The sequence below is a fragment of the Martes martes genome (genome assembly GCF_963455335.1).
Source record: "Martes martes genome assembly, chromosome: 4".
In the NCBI taxonomy this organism is placed as follows: domain Eukaryota; kingdom Metazoa; phylum Chordata; class Mammalia; order Carnivora; family Mustelidae; genus Martes; species Martes martes.
This window is the reverse complement of record NC_137891.1, coordinates 62,386,219-62,404,974: the sequence shown is the minus strand read 5'-3', so window position 1 is coordinate 62,404,974 and position 18,756 is coordinate 62,386,219. Positions and strand designations below refer to the sequence as shown.

The 18,756-nt window shown below is 45.5% G+C and overlaps 1 protein-coding gene across 1 annotated transcript in view; it reads right to left on the bottom strand.

Annotated features, from left to right (window-relative positions):
• SLCO5A1 (solute carrier organic anion transporter family member 5A1) overlaps positions 1–9,054 on the bottom strand; it is a 130,521-nt gene extending 121,467 nt beyond the window's left edge. Inside the window, exons 1-2 of the mRNA XM_080803189.1 lie at positions 8,863–9,054; positions 5,806–7,207 (exon numbers count right to left, since the gene is read on the bottom strand). Coding sequence (XP_080659315.1) covers positions 5,806–6,721 — 916 coding nt within the window. The 5' untranslated portion in view covers positions 6,722–7,207; positions 8,863–9,054. The remainder of the gene's footprint in view (positions 1–5,805; positions 7,208–8,862) is intronic.
• Between the last annotated feature and the right edge of the window lie 9,702 nt (positions 9,055–18,756).

The following is an 18,756-nucleotide window of genomic DNA, read 5'->3' as shown; positions in this document are numbered from 1 at the left end:
CTTTATGTCTTCGACTTATTTCTCAAGGAACTCAGAGCTCAAGGGAGGAAAACGGTACTATTTACTGGGCCCTTTCCAAATCCCAACCAAAAGGTCAGGCAAATTAATGCTATAAGCCACTGATGGTAGGTTATTAATACTGGTCAGGGAAAAAAAAAAAAAAAAAAAGTCCTGGGTTTTCCGGCTACTGAGACAAAAAGAAAAACACAACTGGTGTGGCTGACTCCTACAGCCAGAAGTCACTCAGCGCTCACTCCAGCTTCATCTTCCTTGCCTTCCTCTTCCATGTAGATGAGAAAACCTAACACTTGCCTTTCCCAAAATCACATTAGCTAGAAGAGGCCAGGGGACTCCACCTGGCCAAGGGGACATCCTGGAGAGTAACAGGGGCTGCCTCCTCCACTTCCTCCCTGTAAGGAAAAGGATGCAGTGTTTCGGGTATAGGAGTCATCGCTAAGAAGAGCCCGGCAGGAAGAGAGGAAGACTGGCTGGTTGCTGAAGATAAATGAACCCCTAACTTGTCAAAACCACCTTGATATGTTGTTACACAGTTTGGGGAATGCTGAACTGAAAGATACGTGTATGTATCTTTCGTTGTTTTTATTACTATAAATATAGATACAAAGGTAATTTGTTCTATGATTTACAAACGTAAATTGTTCTATAGAACACTGCTAAAAACTGATCGAGATTTTTCTATACAACAAAAAAAGGTATGTTGGGGGAGATAGGTACTCATGTCCATGTGGAAACAGAGGCTGGGAGACATTAAGGGATTTGTCTAAAGTCTCACCCCCAGCCACTGGTAGAGCCAGACAAGATATGTTGAAGGGTTTTCATACCCAAAAATAGCAATATAGCTCCGAAAGAGCACTAGATAGATAGATAGATAGATAGATAGATATTTGCACACATATATGTTTATACCATGAAATCTTGATGAAATAGAACTCAACTGATTTCAACCTCACTGTACTTTCAAAAGACTGAGGAAACGTCAAAAAAAAAAAAGGAAAAAAAAAAAGAAGAAGCCACCAGCTATTTATCTTAAGATAATAATATTACTTCTGAGGATGTCCTTGGACCAGTCTTCGTTCACCAAACTCCCTGGCAGTCTGTGTGGGCAAACGAAGACCCACAGTGGTTTAAGTTGGGACAACACAGAGCCCCCTCAAACTTCAAAAGAGCTCTTGCGATGTTACACTAGGTACAAATATACATTGCATAAGCGTTCACACACTAAAGAAAGATAGCCATCAAAGGCTGATGCCCAGAAAGCACCGGCTATGAAATCTTGGGTTCTCAGAAAACTCAATTAATCAAAATATAACATTGCTGAAACGCTGAGCCAATTTACCCGTACAATGTTTCTAAGGAGTGATTTCCTATACAATGTCTTCATTTCCCACACACTGTTTCTTTACTTTTTCCAACTATAAAAAGATCTGGCTAGGGCTTTTCATACGCAGAAAGAGTAAAATATCTCCCTCCTCACTCTGCCCACTCTGTAGGAGGAGTCTGATTTCCACTTGAACAGAGCAGAGTGCTGCCTCTTACAGTTGGCAGAATGCTTGCACACATGTAATCCCATTTGGTCCTCAAAATATTACAGTGAGGGAAACAAATGTACTAATCTCCATGTGGAAACAGAGGCTGGGAGACGTTAAGGGATTTGTCTAAAGGCTCACCCCCGATCACGGGTACAGCCAGACTAAAATACAGATCTTCTGCCTCTCAGGGAATGCTCTTTCTGAAGCACTGTGCCAATCCCGCCCCCTCTCTGTGGTGTGAAGTCGGGGCTCACACACTGGGGAGGTAGAAGGGCTGCACCCACACTGCTTGGCCCGTGGCCAGCTCATGGGCAATTATTACTTATCCTGAATATTCCTCAACCAGAGTTGTGGCTTTCTATTCTAGAAATGCATCCTTTTCTTCCCTTTTCTCACCTGCTTAGCCATTCTCTCTCATTTCACTGTTGGTTCATTAATTTCTTGCCCTCAAAGGACCACATTTTCTCTCTCTCCTTGAGATACAATGACAAATCATGGTCTAGTTACTAACCTTGCTTCTCATTAGCTACAAAGAGTTCTCTACCCTCCAGGTCAACACTAAACCCCTCTCTTTCCGGAAGGAGTTAGGGCATTTTACAGGTAAAGCTGCCAGAATGTTAACATCAAACATTCAAAAATCAAGACATACATTTACATTCCATTTCAATGGTTTTCATGTTAATTCAGATTATTTGGTCATGCCCACGATTACGAATCTGGTACCTGCTTTTGTCTTTTTTTCTACGGTGATAATGCGAAGCTAGAAAGACTGACAGATTAAGAAAGGAGTGGATAGTGGAAAAAGTAATATAGAACACTTTTGTGGAAAACAACAAAGATATTAAACCGGTTATTTATTAGGAAGAAATCCCCACCATAGTAGGTGAACATCTCTCATGTTCTAAGAATCACTTAGTAGTCTCTCACTTGAATTTCTACAGAGGCTACCTATAAAACCCGCTTGAAAGGTTTAAGAAGGATCTTGTTTTGATCGTGTTTGATAACTGAAGGCCAGTTCTGCAACCTCCCGCAGCATTCTCAGAGCTCTGCTGAACATGGCACAGCCCCGGGTTTCGGTTTTCTCTCAGAGCCTCCTGGCAAAAAAACAGGCAGCAAGGAGGGAAGCTCCAGGGCTCTAGGGTCAGAGATGTGTGGGTTTGAAGCCCTTAAGCAAGTCACTCAAACTCTCTGAGCTTCAGTTTCCTCATCCTTGAAATGGGAAAACAATCCCATCTCATGAGGTCATTGAAAGAACATTAAATAAAATAGTACAAGTAAGATTCCTGGTACTCAAACCACTGTGGCTTTTACTGAGTTCCATTTAATATGAAGGAGAATTCTCCTAAGTTTCCCAAAGAATGTGTCCTAAGGCGTTCATCAAAGTTTTTTCAAAAAAAAGAGGAGGAGGGAGGGGAAGAAGAGGAATAGAAGAAAGAAAAAGCAAATACCCTTTGTGTAAATTTCTTCCCCTTGCATGCATTTCACTTCACACGCCTCCCTAAAATTGCCAATATTTCTTTATGACACTGAAAGCTCTTCAGGCACTGGGATGATGTCTCATTTTCGGTCTTCCCAAAAGTAGCACAGTGCCCAGCACTTGCTGTTTTTTTCTCAGTGGGCAACCCCGACTAGAAACATTCATTCTCAGTACTCTTACTAGCGGACGCTCTCCCTTTGTATATGGCTCGACTCTGGTTTTGAGGAAGCAAATTTGCGTGAATGGTTTCCAAGGAGTGGGGTGGGAGATCTAAGTTTTCAAAGTAAATGAAGGCAAAGATCCGAAAAAATAAGAATAACAATTAGGATATTTGCAGAGTCAAGTTATCATTCTAAAGATCACTTTGGATTTTCAAAGGGAGAAATGCATGTTTACAATGGGAAGACCTAGCAATCACCCACTAAACCAAGTGATTAATTTTTTTTAAGATTATTTATTTGTTTATTTGACAGAGAGAGACTCAGCGAGAGAGGGAACACAAGCAGGGGAAGTGGGAGAGGGAGAAGCAGGCTCCCAGCAGAGCAGGAAGCCAGATGTGGGGTTCGATCCCAGGACCCTGGGATAGTGACCTGACTTGAGCAGAAGGCAGATGCTTAATAACTGAGCCACCCAGGTACCCCTCCCCAAGTGATTAAATTTAACATCACTAATGAATGGCCAGATACATGTAACATAAAACACACCACATTACCTTGAAGTAGTCTGACCAAAAATGTTTTGTCTGAATCTATTCAAACCTTTAGGCTGAACTATCAGTACACAAGAAATAGGGGGGATGGAGGACAAGGTAAGGGACACCACAAGGAAATAATCAGATAAATCTAGAATGTAGAACATTCTACATATCGACTAGACTTGTCCCTTCAAAAAGTCTATATCATGAGAAAAGAAAAAAGCTAAGGCACTTTTCTAGATGATAAAATCACTAAAAAGTTTAGGGGCCAAATGCAATGTATGAGAATCTTGGTTGCCTCCTGGCTGGAAAAATATATAGTTATCAAAGACATTGAGGGGACCATTGAAGAAATTTGAGTATGGACTGGATGTTTGATGATATTAAGGAATGATTATGAACTTAGCAAGTTAAAGTACCTGTTTGTATGTAAAAGAAAGTCCTTGTTCTTATAAGATACATGCTGGAAACTAGGGATGTCTATAATTACTTTCAAAGGGCTTAGCCCCCCAACCAAAACAAAATACTACGTACATACATACATACACACAGGTTGAGAAAGCAAATATGAGAAAATGAGCAATTACTGAGTCTAGGTGTGGAAATATTGGTGTTCATGGACTGTTTCAAATTTTCTAGATGTTCGAAATTTTTTGTAGTAAATGTTAGAAAACAAGGAGGCAAAGTAACAAGCAAGCTAGTGCTCTCTGCCCTGAATGAAATTTTCTTTCTCTTGTATTTAATAACAAAAATAAATTATAAAACTCTTGTCCTAATGTATTTGGTCCAGTTACTGGGGACTCCACATGGTTCAGACACCCTCTACAATGGATTCTGGGGACAGCAGTTGTGCTGAGGAAAGAGCAGAGCCCTCTTAAGGGGGTATCATTTTCACTATCCTTTGAAACCTCGTTACTCTCACACCAAAGATCCTATCAGCGCATGGCTAGTAAAATGATAAGTATAACCGGTATTTGCTTATTTACCATTTTTTTATAAAGTACAATCCTTTCTCTTCTTTTAGTTGGACTCCAGTGTAGAAATATAGAAAAACAAAGATCTCATCTAGCACGACTGCTCTTCACCCTTTTCAAGGGTTCAAATCCATCCCTTTAAAAGCTCAATTTTGAAGGGGCAGCTAGTACAGGGAGACGCTGACAACCACACAGATTTCCAGAAACTACATTTTCCAACCTACCACAACAGCTGCCTGGCCTCATATCAGCACCTCTATTTAACCCAAACACCCCCTCACAGGAGCGGCTTCATGCAAGTCAAATCACCAAATGCAAGAGCTACTTGCTACCAAGTTCATGTACTTAAGGGCCTTCAACCAGCAATAGAAATAGCTTTGAATTAACTTTACAACTTGTGATCTTGCTTCTGTATAAAGATAACCTAGTCATCACTCAAGGGTTGTTGTTGTTGTTGTTTTTTAATGGTGAGGCAGGTGATATGTAAGAAATACAGCTATGGAGGCAGCAAAGCATCTTTTATGTAGTCTGGGTACTCCATTAGACTTGCTGTGGGGGACAGGAATGAGAAGCAGCAGGGCATGAAAGCAGTAACTAATCCAAGACTTCACTCCACACACCAGGTACTTCTATTCCTTCCTGAACTTTCTAGAAGAACAGCCATTTGAAGATAAACTTGATAAAGGAGAGTTTTTACAAAGGCAGGCAGCAAGAGAAAGAAGCATGACCCCATAGTTAAAAGTTTGTATTACTTGGGAAAAGAGCATGTAGTGTAGTCTGATGATTAGCCCACAGACCTTTCTACTATTTTGATTCTCTTCCGAACTAAAACATACCACACTGAAGCTAAAACATAAAAACATAAAATAAACTGAAGCTTAATGCTTAAAATATACATGCAATATATATGACATTATATATACTATATATAGTGAGATATATATGATAAGATCCTATGTATATGTACATATTTTACATATATGTGTATATACATATTATATATATATATATATATATCAGATATATGTATTACAATCTCCTGGGAAATGTGGAAGTGTTTCCTTTTCACTGTTGAGTTTAAGCTTATTTGAGAAGACAGGAAAGTCTTACCTAGGTACAAGGATGCGTTTTCTTTCTTGACATTGTCATCTAAGTAGGTTGGTCCCAAGGTATAAATAGGTGTGGAACCCATCCCAATGAGAATCTGTGCACAAATGAATAAAGCCACATAGACCCAATGATTATTTCCTCCTGAGTCCTTCAGGCAGGCGGGAGGGTCCGAAGGCGCCGTGGAGTTGCCATTCTGACACAGGCCATCGTTTGAAGCCGAGGCATTCAGCTCTTGGATCTGGTAGGGAGGTGAGATGAAGTGAGGTAAAGCAAAGAGGGCAGCCCCCACGGCAATGAAAAGTCCACCCACGGCCAGCCACAGGGGCCTCCGACCCCGGCCGCCAAAGTAGCTGACGAAAACCACCACTACCAGGCTCCCAATGTCAAAGCAGCTGACCAGCAGCCCCGACTCGGAACTCTTCAGACTGTAGCGCCTTTCGATGGTGGTGATGACACTGCTCAGGTACCCAGACACCATTAACGCCTGGATGAAGGTCAGAAAGCACATGCAAACCAGGAAGCAACGGGAATCAGTGAGGACCACATAGAGGCACCTTCTCCCCTGGAGCGTGGCCAAAGTGGAGGACACCGACACAGCTTTGCTGACTTCCACCCTGTGGTTACATTCCATGAGCCCCGCCATCTCTGCGGAAGTGGAAGGAGCAGAGGGACTGGGGGCCAGCCGTCTTGGGCCTTGTTTCAACACCTGATGGCCCAAAGAATCTGTACAGCCCATGGCTGCCTTGGCTCCTGCACTCGCAGGACTGAGGTCTGGCCGGCAGGAGGCGCTATTCAGGACCGGTAAACTCTTGGACCTAAAGGTCTCTGGGTCGCACTTCTCGTGGACAGCTCCTACTGTGGCTTGTGCTTCCAGCTGCTCTCCCGCCGGGGGCTGCAGCCCAGTGCCTTCGTCCATGGCTCTTAGAATTCAGGTTCGATCGCTGATCGTACTCAGGGACTCCGGCGCTTTTCATCCACCAGCACGAGGGGCCGAAGTCGGGCCCACTCAGTCGCGCCCACCAGGGACCGGGGCTGGGGATGCAGAGCCGCGCAGCAGGGCATCCTCACCAGCAGAGAGGCACCCAGGGCATCTTGACCGCAGATGCGGCCCCGAGGCTCCGCAGCCGCGTGCCCCGGGTGGCAGGGGTCCGCGCGGTCCTGCGATGAGCCCTGCTTGGGGTCCACCTCGGGGCGGTAGCTCGCGGCAGGAGCGTTGCGCGTCCCGGGCGCATGCCCTCCGCCGCCGCGGCTCGGCCCGCCGCCAGGAGCGAATACGCCCCGTGCCCAGAGTGGGGGCGCTTAGCGCTGTTGCCTGCGCCGCATACCACCCGGCAGGCTGGGCCAGAAGCGCCCTGTCCTCGCCGCCTCGGCTTGCGACACCCTCGGGCGCAAAGATGCCAACCTGCAAAGCAGAGAGAGGGCGGTCAGCGAAGGGCAGCTGCGGCTGGGGCTGGCGTCCCGGCGCCCCGGGGGCCAGCGCTGGGTGACTCCGACAGTCCCAGATGGGACCGAGGGGCGAGCGAGGAGAGAAGCCCGGGAGCAGGAGGCGGCAGCAGGCTTGCAGCCTCTAGTGCCCGAACAATAAGCAGCAGGCGGTCGGCAGAGACCCTCCCTCATTGTCTACCGTGGACCTGCCCCCGCCCCGCCCCTTTTGCCTTAAACAGAGCATCTGTTTTTATATGTTAATAATTATCAACCGGGCAGCACTGACTCAGAAGCAGTGTCTTTTATTCGAGTGAACTAATTGCAACCTTTTGGTACTCCTACTCCATTACTCAAAATAGAAAATACCCAAAAGAACAAAGGAAAGTTTTTTTTGTTTTGGGTTTTCGGTTTTTGGGGTGTTTTGTGTTTTTTTTTTACAAACACAGTACGTTCCTAGTACCGATTTTTTAAAAAGAAAAGAAGGGGGTAAAGCTACGTGTGTAGAAATGTGTGTACACACTTGTGCGCAAGCACGTGTGCGCGACTGTATGCGAATCCGTCTGCTTCATCAATTAGAGACACGTATGCAAAGCCCAAAGCAGCCGCAAAAAGGTCAACGCGCCAGCCTCTTTATTCCCAACACTAAAAATAACCCCCCAGCCCGAAAGAACTATTCAGTTTCAAATACCAGGGGCATTTGAGGCTGCGGCCCACACCAAGTCCCAGCGCTCAGTGTCACGCGAAACCGAAAATCAGTTTGCTTTGCGGAGGGGTCGGGAAGCAACAACCAAACAAAGAGATGCCGGCACGTTGTCACAGAGCTCGCTAGGAGCCCACCGAGCAGTCTTGGCACAAGAGGGCCGCGAAAGAGGTGTGCTGTTTACATCGAGCGCACCCCGCGAGCGTGGGCCCGGGGTGCGTGCGCGCGAGCGCGCGCGCGCACACACACACGCACGCACACACACACCGGCGAGTATGTGTCAGAACCCCTCGCGCGATCCTGCATCCAGATCGAATTCAGCAAGAGGCGAAAACAGGTGTGTCCCCGGGGTAAACCCCCGCCCCTAATCTTCGGGACTCCCACTCCTGTCCTCCGGCTCGGGGTGATGTGCACCAGGTGGGAGACAAGAGCCGGACTTCGCTGCACTGGGTTTCATTTCGCGCTTTTGTGATGATGCTGAGAAGAAAGGAGGAAGGGTAAGGGAGAAAGGCGGGGAGCCCGGGTGGCCAGGGCGGCCGCTCCGGCGGCTCCCTCGGTTCCCTCGGCTCTGAGGGGCCAGACCTGCTCCCGGATTCCCGGCCTGCCAGCCGCTCACACCCCGGGCTTCCCCGCCGCCTCCTTGCCCAGGCGCCTTCCCGGGGAACCCCACCGGCGGCCGCGCGGCGAGCGGGGGAATCCCGGCAAACTCCCTCGGCGCTCCGCGGGCGACCGAACCGCTGCCTGCGCGGGCACCCACACCACAGCGCCGGCTCGGAGGGATACACGGTTCCTGGCAGGGAGCTCTCCGAGCCTGCGTGGAATCCCAGGGACACCCCTGCGCGCGCACACACACACACACGCACACACACACGCACAACACGCGGGAGGACACCTCGCCGCGCTGCCGGGGCGCACAAGCCGCCGCTACTCACTCGCGAGTCTGTCGGTCAGAACGTCTGGCTGAGAGTGGAGCGGCGGGAAGTGGGGACTGTGGAGGTGCTGGAGTAGTTGGGAGCCGCCTGGGGAGGCAGCTTCGGTCCAGCGGCGGCGAAATCCGTGAATGAGACTGTGAGTCAGGCTGAACTCTTACCCCCACCCCTCGCCTGTCACCCAAGCCTCTCCTCTCCAGACACACGCGCACAGAGACGCGCCCGAAGCGGAGCAGCAGAGGGCGCAGGCGCGCGGGCGACCGCCCAGCCCGGCGCGAAGGGTGCCCTTCACCTGCGCGGTGGGGGAGACAGGAGAGCATTGAGGCCCCAAGGGAACAGGTATCCCAAAAAGTCAGCTGCTGAGCCAGAGAGCCCACTCGGAATAAAGAAATTATTTCTGTTCGTTTTTCCGTGCCGTGGGCACCCACAATGTCTAGGGACCAGAGTAGGCACTGGGGACCAAAGATGAACAGGACAGGATCCCTGGACTGAGGAAACCTCTGTCTCCTGGAAGAAATACCCCCTAAGTAGCCTAAAACAACGAAGTAAGTTCTATACAGGATGCCACCGAAGAACCTAATATCCACTAGCCTCTTCCATCTTCATTTCCAAGGCTGAAGGAAAGCCAAGCGCAAGAGCACAAGGTATGGTGCTCCAAGTTAGTAGGTAGAAGAGCTGCAGGGAGGTGGCAGGGATGCAGCAGAGGACTGAACGGCAAGGGTGGCAGAGTGGAAAAGGTCAGCAAGGGCTTCACAGGTTGTGTGTGCTGTCAGCACTGAAGGATAGGTGACATTCTGCCTTGCTCCCCACAAAGCTGTGCTGGCAGTCGTGGGTGAATGGAGAACCCAATGTGGGCAGCGAGGCAAGTTAGGAAGCATGCTCTTGGGAGAAAGATGGTTCTCCTCTCAGACGGCGTTGCTTTTGACAGCCAAGTATACATGTCCCATAAATCCTTTTTTAAAAGATTTTTATTTATTTGAGAGAGAGAGAGAGAGAACACAGAGGGAGAGGGAGAGGGAGAAGCAGACTCCCTGCTGAGCAGAGAACCCGCTGTGGAGCTTGATCCCAGGACCCTGGGATCATGACCTGAGCCAAAAGCCAGATGCTTAACTGACTGAGCCACCCAGGTGCCCCCAGCTATTTTGATAGATGACACACAGGAAGTCTGGACAGGGGATATGAATTAAGAATTAGCAGCCGATGGGGCACCTGGGTGGCTCAGTGGGTTAAGCCTCTGTCTTCAGCTCAGGTCATGGTCTCGGGGTCCGGGGATCGAGACCCACATCGGGCTCCCTGCTCAGTGTGGAGCCTGCCTTCCCCCTCTCTCAGCCTGCCTCTCTGCCTACTTGTGATCCCTCTCTGTCAAATAAATAAATAAAATATTAAAAAAAAAAAAGAATTAGCAGCCGAAAGGTGGCTTCAGGTGAGTAAGGAAAATCAGGTGGACTGAGCAGAGGAAGGACAGGACCAGGGGACACCACAAAGAAAAGGAGAGGGAGAAAAGCTAAGGGCGGTGATTAGAAGCAGTGGCCAGAGAGGTATGTGATCAGAGAAGTCACAGACACCATAGCAGAAGAAAACTTTAAGGAGTTATCAGACGAGGGAAAGGCTGCAGAGAAGTCAGAAAGGATAACTGAAAAGAGCCCATTAGCTGTAGCAGATGGGAGGACTCTGTTGAATTTGGAGACAAGGAAGTGGTGACCTAATGAAGGAAGGGAATTGCCTTCTACAACTGCCATGCCTATGCAGGCCACTGCTGTCATGACAAAGCCACTTCACTGACCCTTGGCCTTATCCAATAAGAGCACTGTCTCCACTTTACAGACACGATGAGTAGAGTGTAGAGAGATTAAGCTGGGGAGGGCACACAGCTAGTCTATGGAACCGATGTGTTCCTAAAGCCCATTCTCCTGACTCTGACTCTATATTCTCTCTTATAATCATATAGCAGCTTGACTTTCCAGTACACCTTGTATCTGTTAATTATTCCACTTTGGTCCAACAACTACCATTCACAGTCAATCCTTAGAGAACAAAATAGGCCAGCTGACACCAAGAATGGTTAGTGTGTGTTTGACATTCATGTTGAGACAGTACTGATCTCCTGGCAGCTTCCAGACTGACCAAACAGGGTAAATATATTCCTTTCTTCATCCCCCACCACCATCCCCTCCTCCTGAGATCTCCATCAAACCCACTATTAATTTTCCACAAACAGGCCAGATGACTCCAGCTACCAGCCCTGCCCAGATTTTAGTCCCCTCCTGTAGGTAAGGTGGGCAAAAATATGAGTCACTTCTTGTACCTAAATACTCCTCTGAGTGTATTCTGGATCCAAACAGATTCGATCTGCCTCCTGTGACATCCTTCTAAGCTCTTTGGCTCATTCTCTCATTTCGGCCCCAGCCCCAAACATGCGTTGTTCTTTAGCAAATTCAGTCTGTTGCATTTGGTGTTAGCAGAGGGTTTCCCTGCTGGAAAGTCAAATAATCATGTCCCTGGAACATGCTGTGTTTCTTCATGGTCAATTACCATAGTTAAACTAAAAACAACTCTAAGAACCTATAGATTTTTTTTTTATTGCCCCTAATAGAAAGATCATGATTCATAGACAGAATTTAAAAGGTCCAATTAGCTCTCCATACAGGAAACAAGAAGAAAACATTCAGCAAGAGACGTTTCTTTCGCTTTCCCTTCCATAGTTAAGTATGACTTTGGAAAAGGCCAGTTGTGTCTCCATCAGCCCTCATCTTCAGATTCATAGAAAGAAATGGATTCAGATCTTTACATTTATCTAAAAGACCTGGAGATCTGTTGTACAACATTGTGACTGCAGTCAATAAAAATGTACTGTGCACTTAAATTTTTGTTGAGGGTAAAAAAAAAAAATTTTTTTTTGAGGGTAGGTCTCACTGTAAAAGTGTTCTTACCACAATAAAATAAAATCAGAGAAAAAGAAACGAAAGACCTGAAACACTGACAGTTATAAATTACCTGTGGTGTAGTTCTGTGGGTAGCAAAAGGCAAGCTAACCTCTGGGCAGCAGCATCCTTCCCCCCTCCCCCACCCCTCTTCAGAAGGTCTGTGTCATCGGTGGCAAATGAACACTGTTTCATCTTTGTGGTGAATGCACGGGTGTCACTTATCCATGTTTCATCACGAGAAGATGCCCTAATTCTAAGAGGCACCATCATTTTACGTGCCACTAAGAAGAAAAAAATGCTTCCAATTAGACTATGACACATGCCTTCATGATGAAAGAGAGGAAAAGAGGGCTCTGTTGCCACACTGCCTAAATTTAATTGTGGCTCTGCCATTTAGGGAAATCTGGCCTTGGACAATTTCCCAAGCCTCTCTGCCTCAGTTTTCAAGCTGGGGTTCATCACAGTATCTGTCTCACAGGGTTGTTGTAAGCCGTAAATGAGAGAACATTGGCAAAATGTTTACAACGGGGCTGGGACCAAGGCTGGTGCTCTTAATGTCAGCCTTTGCTATCGATCTGCATTACTGTCTTTTCATTCATCTTATGCACAGTTTTTCCTCTCTGGTTGTCGGAGGTCAGGGGACCAAGAATTTTTCATTTCATGCGGGCCACATACTTCTCTAGAATTCATTAACATCCATTCCTATCTAGGAAATTATGGCCAGACTGATAAAACATCATATACCCTGTAGGATCCACTATTTGGTTGTTCCTGTTTGCTTTGTTTCATTTTTCATCTTTTAACCACTGGAATCCCTTCCGTACTGGTACGCCCCATCATTACTCAAATATGTATGAAAACTAAACAGTAATGACGCCCTTCATTTATCATAGTAGGAATCACTTCCTATTTTACATACATTATTTCATCTTCACTCCTCAGTATATATTATCAATTCTGTTGATAGAACAGAGAGCTGAGGTTCAAAGTGATCATCAACTTGCCCTAAATCATTCGGCAGAGAAAGTGTGGAGATCCAAATCTAGATCACCCATGTTCCAAGACCTGTGCTCCTGGCAACCTACCTGTATTTTCCTGCAATTGTGCTTTACATAATTTTTAGGAAACCATCCATTGATTAAGATAAGCAAGTCTCTATAGTGAAATATTTAAGTGAACTAAAGGATGAAGCAGTCTAAACAGAAACACTGCATTCCACCACTTTTAAGTAAAAACAGAAAACAAACTACCCAAAGAGCCGCGGTCTCTGTACGTCTCACGTTTTTTACAGGGCTGCCCAACTGTCTCCTTACTAGCTGTGGTTTCATTCCCAGCTCGTGACTCCTCCCAGCCTTCTCTGCATTCCTCCCCTTTGACTAGGGAGCATCAAGGAATGAGTTTACCATAAAGCCCATCTCCCCACCCCCACGATATTCTGTTTTAAGGCTGAAAAATAACTGGACAGTAGACTTCTTCTGTCACACCCAGTCTTACAAAAGAGAGGTGAAATCAAACCTGGCTTCCTGGGATTCCCAAATCACAAGCACCCATAATAGAATTATTTTTCTTTCTATTTTTTATTTATTCATTTGACAGACAGAGACACAGTGAGACAGGGAACACAAGCACGGGGAATGGGAGAGGAAGAAGCATGCTTCCCACCGACCAGAGAACCGGATATGGGGCTCAGTCCCGGGACACTAGGATCATGACCTGAGCCGAAAGCAGACGCTTAACTGACTGAGCCACCCAGGCGCCACCCAGGTCTTTTAATAAAAACACCAAAACGTAGGTGCTATGTGTGGGACGATTGGTTGCTCAGAGCTCAAACATCCTTTCCTTAATGGAAAGACACCTTAGAAGAGCTTTTCATAGAGTTCACTCAAATTGCCTTCTCCCTTCTCTACCTTTTTTTGTTGTTGTTGCTGTGAGTGACATTTTTGATAATTATCTGACTGCAAAAAAACCTCCAAAGGTCCAGGTTGAAGTGCTATACTATTTTTAATTATTACCAGTATTGGCTTTGGCATGTGTTGCTGCGGAGCTCAGTTTTGGCCGACTTTAAGTCTCCGTTGTCTTTGGCTGTCTGTGATACACTGACAATTGCTCCATTTGTCCTGTTGTAACTAATGAATACAAAATGACCCAATACAAATATAACATACCACTCGGGCCACCAGGAAATTGACTTTGAAGGATTTAGTGTTCCATTTGGGGGCTACAAAACCTGCCATCAAGGAACTGGATTTAAATGAATTGTCTTCTAGCTTTCCCTTTGAGAAAATTAGAGCTATTAGAGTCTTAGTTTGCCTAAAGTGGGGAACGACCTGACAGATGCACATGTGTACAGGGGAAATATAACATCTAAACATGGCGATCCTTCTTCCTTCTTCCAGTTGGCTTTGTGAAATTTCACACCACAGGAAAATGTGATTTTTCAAGCAGAAAAGAATTATTGTAAGAGTTAGCTCATTTTGGACCCAGGGTGGATTTTAAACCCCAGGGAAGGAACTGGAACATGCTCTAAAGAGAAGTAAGAGATTTATAGGTAAGCGAAAATACGCATTTTTCTCTCCATACTATGGCCATCTTTCTTCAGTCTTCCCTAAAGAAGAAAAGTCTGGGAGTCGAGGAAAAGTCTAGGAAGAAAGTCTGAAGCCCAGAAACAACTTCTACTAGTCTTAGAAAATGTCTTTTTAAAGATTTTTTATTTATTTATTTGACAGACAGAGATCACAAGTAGGCAGAGACGCAGGCAGAGAGAGAGAGGAGGAAGCAGGCTCCCTGCTGAGCAGAGAGCCCGACGCTGGGCTCGATCCCAGGACCCTGAGATCATGACCTGAGCCGAAGGCAGAGGCTTTAACCCACTGAGCCACCCAGGCGCCCCAGAAAATGTCTTTTTATTAATATCTTTCACACATAACAAAAAAGCAAAGCTGAGAATAAGCAAAGTAATCCAAGCTATCGAAAAACTAACAAAACGGGGCACCTGGGTGGTTCAGTCATTTAAGCATAAAACTCTTGAACTCAGCTGATCTCAGGGTTGTCAGTTCAAGCCCCACATTGGGCTCCACGCTCAGCATGGAGCCTATTAAAAAAAAAAAAAGAAAAATCTAACAGAATTAGCTCCCTTATATGCCCCAGGACAGGATCGTATTAGTCTCCTGCAATTTAAAGACCAATCCTGGGGTGCCTGTGTGGCTCGGTCAGTTAAGTGGATGACTCTGGATTTTGGTCAGGTCATGATCTCAGGGTCGTGGGACTGAGCTCCCTGTCAGGCTCAGCACTTGTCACAGAATCTACTTGTCCCTTTCCCTCTGCTCCTCTCCCCCCACCCACGCTCTTGTTCTCCATCTCTGTGTAAACTAAATAAATAAAATCTTAAAAAAAGAAAGAAAGAAAGAAAGAAAGAAAGAAAGAAAGAAAGAAAGAAAGAAAGAAAGCGGGGGGGGGGAGGGGCGGGGGCGCCTGGATGGCTCAGTAGGTTAAAGTCTCTGCCTTTGGCTCAGGTCATGATCCCAGGGTCCTGGATGAAGGCCCGCATTGGGCTCTCTGCTCAGCAGGGAGCCTGCTTTCCCTCTCTCTCTGCCTGCCTGCCTACTTGTGATCTCTCTCTCAGTATCAAATAAATAAATAAAATCTTTAACAACAACAACAACAACAAAAACAAAAATTGAAAAAAACAAGATCCTGATTTCTGCTAAGTGCAAAGTCCAGGAGAGAAACACTGCATGATGGAGGATCTGAGTCAAACCCTGAAGTGTAAACACAACACAAGAGTGCTAACCACTATACGATCACGGCCCCTGAAGTGTAAACAAAATATGCACATGTGTGGGTGGGCCCGCTGGCCTGGGACACAAAGCATCACCCAAAGAGGGAGATCTGAAAAGAAACACTGTGGAGCAGGACATCTCAGGCTGGTGGAATGGTTGAGGAACCTGAGACTCATGAAGGGCACAAACAGGAAGTAAGAAAGGAAAGCTGGTCACCTCCAGCTTAGTTTAGACTCTATTCCATAGACAGCAGAAAGCAGTGGAAGGTTTCTAAGCAAAGCAAGAACAGGATTAAGCAGAACTTCATGAAGATTAATTTCTCCGGAAGAGGTGGGTACGATTGGAGTGGAGAGAGACCTAGAGGTAGAAAGACCACTCCCAAAACAACTGGGATAGCACAGACAAAACAGGTTCTAGGGGTGCCTGGGTGGCTCAGTGGGTTAAAGCCTCGGCCTTCGGCTCAGGTCATGATGCCAGGGTCCTGGGATCGAGCCCTACATTGGGCTCTCTGCTCAGCAGGGAGCCTGCCTCCCTTCCTCTCTGCCTGCCTCTCTGCCTACTTGTGCTGTCTGTCTGTCAAATAAATAAATAAAATTAAAAAAAAAATGGGTTCTAATAAGTAAGGACTAGATCCTAGACCACTATTGTTTTATGACATGGAATTGATGATTTTTAAACTGGAAGGATTTTAGGGATTGTGTAGCCAAAAATTTACAAACCTATGGCCACACCGGGCTGATGATAAAGTCTACTTATCTATACATATTTTCAGTTTTCAGATTTCACTTGAGAGATTTCAGATGAAAGATCCAGATTTCTGCATTCTTGATATTTGGTATTTGCCACATTGGGTTCCAGGCCCTCGGTTACCCGCCTGGCCCCTATAAGCCTCTTAGTTTAAGATCTCTTGATTTAGGCCAAATTTTGTCCTTCCGTCCCTATCCGAATCTTGAAGATGAAGGAACTGAAATGCAAGAAAGGTGATTTTCTTAAAGTTTCACCGGCAAAGTCAACCAGGAATGACATGGTACAGGGATTATTTTACTTAGTACAGCAGCTTGAAATATATTGTCTCTTCCTCACAGCTCTAAAAGATAAACATCACTACACCCAAAACTAATGTAACATTGCATGTCAACTACACATCAATAAAAAAACAAATGTAGAAATCATTATTCCCTTTTCATAGAGGAGGGAGAGGGTTGAGAGAGAGAGAAACTAGGTAACTTGACCAAAATCACACAGCTGATCAGCAGTGGAGACAATGTTCAATTAAACTCACATCCATCCTAGTCCTTTTATCACACAATAATATAAGATCCTGTAAGACAAACCCACAGAAAATTTGGGCTGGCCAGCGACTGGCTGTGTGATAGCAGGGATGTTACTCCACCTATCTTGAGTTCAGCTTTTTGGTCTCTAAACTGAACCAGAGGCGGGGGAGGGGGGCGAGGGGGTGGGGACACTTGGGTGGCTCAGTCAGGTAAGCATCTGCCTTCTGCTCAGGTCATGATCTCAGGGTCCTGGGATCGAGTCCCGCATGGGGCGCCCTGCTCCCCAGGGAGTCTGCTTCTCCCTCACCCTCTGCCCCTCCTCACCCCCCAACTTGTGCTCTTGTTCTCTCTCTCAAATAAGTAAATAAAATCTTTAAAAATAAATAAATAAAAATAAAAAATAATAAACTGACATGAACGTGTATCCAACAGTGGTTAACACACAGTAGGAATTACAGTTCCTATGTATTGGGTGCTCACTTGTACCAGATGTTGTGCTAAGCTCAGCCCTCCATCATAAAATGGGTGCTGTTATCCACGTTTTGATGAGATTTACAAAAAATGCGACACCACTGAGTAGTGAAGAACAGTATCGATTTGCCGCCTGGTCCAGTTTCTTTGTGTGTCTCAACCACACCCTCCACTAATCTTCTGATGGGGCACAACATATCCAGTAGGTGCTTTTCTCCTCTGATCTCAGTAATTTAGATTTTTTTTTAACTTAGACATGTTCTTAGAATCAAAACTGTTACATAAGCCAACAAATACACTACGGTTCTTAGACATCTATCTAAATCCTGTTATGGGCTGAATTATGTCCCCTTCAAAATTTATATGTTGAAGTCCTAACTCCCAGTACCTCAGACTGTGACTGTATTTGGTAATAGGATCTATTAAGTTAAAGTGGTCATTAAGCTGAATTGAGGTCTTTATGGTGGGCTCTTACCCAATATGACTGGTATCCTTATAAGAAAAGGAAATTTGAACACAGACATGTACCAAGGGAAAAACGTTGTGAGGACTCAAAGAGAACACGGTTGGCCACCTACAAGCTGAGGAGAGAGGCCTCAGAAGAAACCAGCCCTCTGACTGACAACCTTGATCTCTGACTTCCAGCCTCCAAAACTATGAGAAAATAAATTCCTGTTGTTTAAGTCATACAATCTGTCCTACTTTGTATGGTAGCCCTAGAAAATTAATACAAGCATTGATTTTTTTAAAGTAAAATATTTTAAAATTATAATAGCTAATAACTTCTTTAAAAGTTAATTCTTAAAGAAATTTCAGGATTTTAAATACTTCTGACAATAAGGAAAAGTAGTTAAAAACTTTCTCGTGCTTCACTTCTTAAAATAAATTAGAAGGAAATGATTTGAGAGAAAATCCTACGGCACCTTTCAATCAGAGGATATGGTCTCATAGAGCATGGGGTTTTTGTTGTTGTTGTTGTTTAGATTTTATGTATTTATTTAAGAGAGGAAGAGGGAGAGCGCAGAGGGAGAGGGAGAAGTAGACTCCCCACTGAGCAGAGAGCCGGACACGGGGCTGCATCCCAGAACCCTAGGATCATGAACTGAGCTGAAGGCAGACACTCAACCAACTGAGCCACCCAGGCAGCCCTAGGGTGTGTTTTAATATGTGATAAATGTTACAAAGATTGGTAGGAAAAAAGTAGTGTTTAGGACGTATTAAAAAATAAAAGCAATTTACATCAAAGTAATATAATCCATAAGTAAACAATTTAAAAGAAGAAAGAAAGTCAAACAGATGTGCCCAGTTGAAGAAGAAATGAAATATAGTATACCCGTGTCTAAAATAGAAATACTTATCACAAATCTTAGAACCTCCCTAGGAATGTCCACAATAGGCGAACTACGGAAAGAGCCTAGATGTCCATCAACAGATGAATGGATAAAGAAGTTA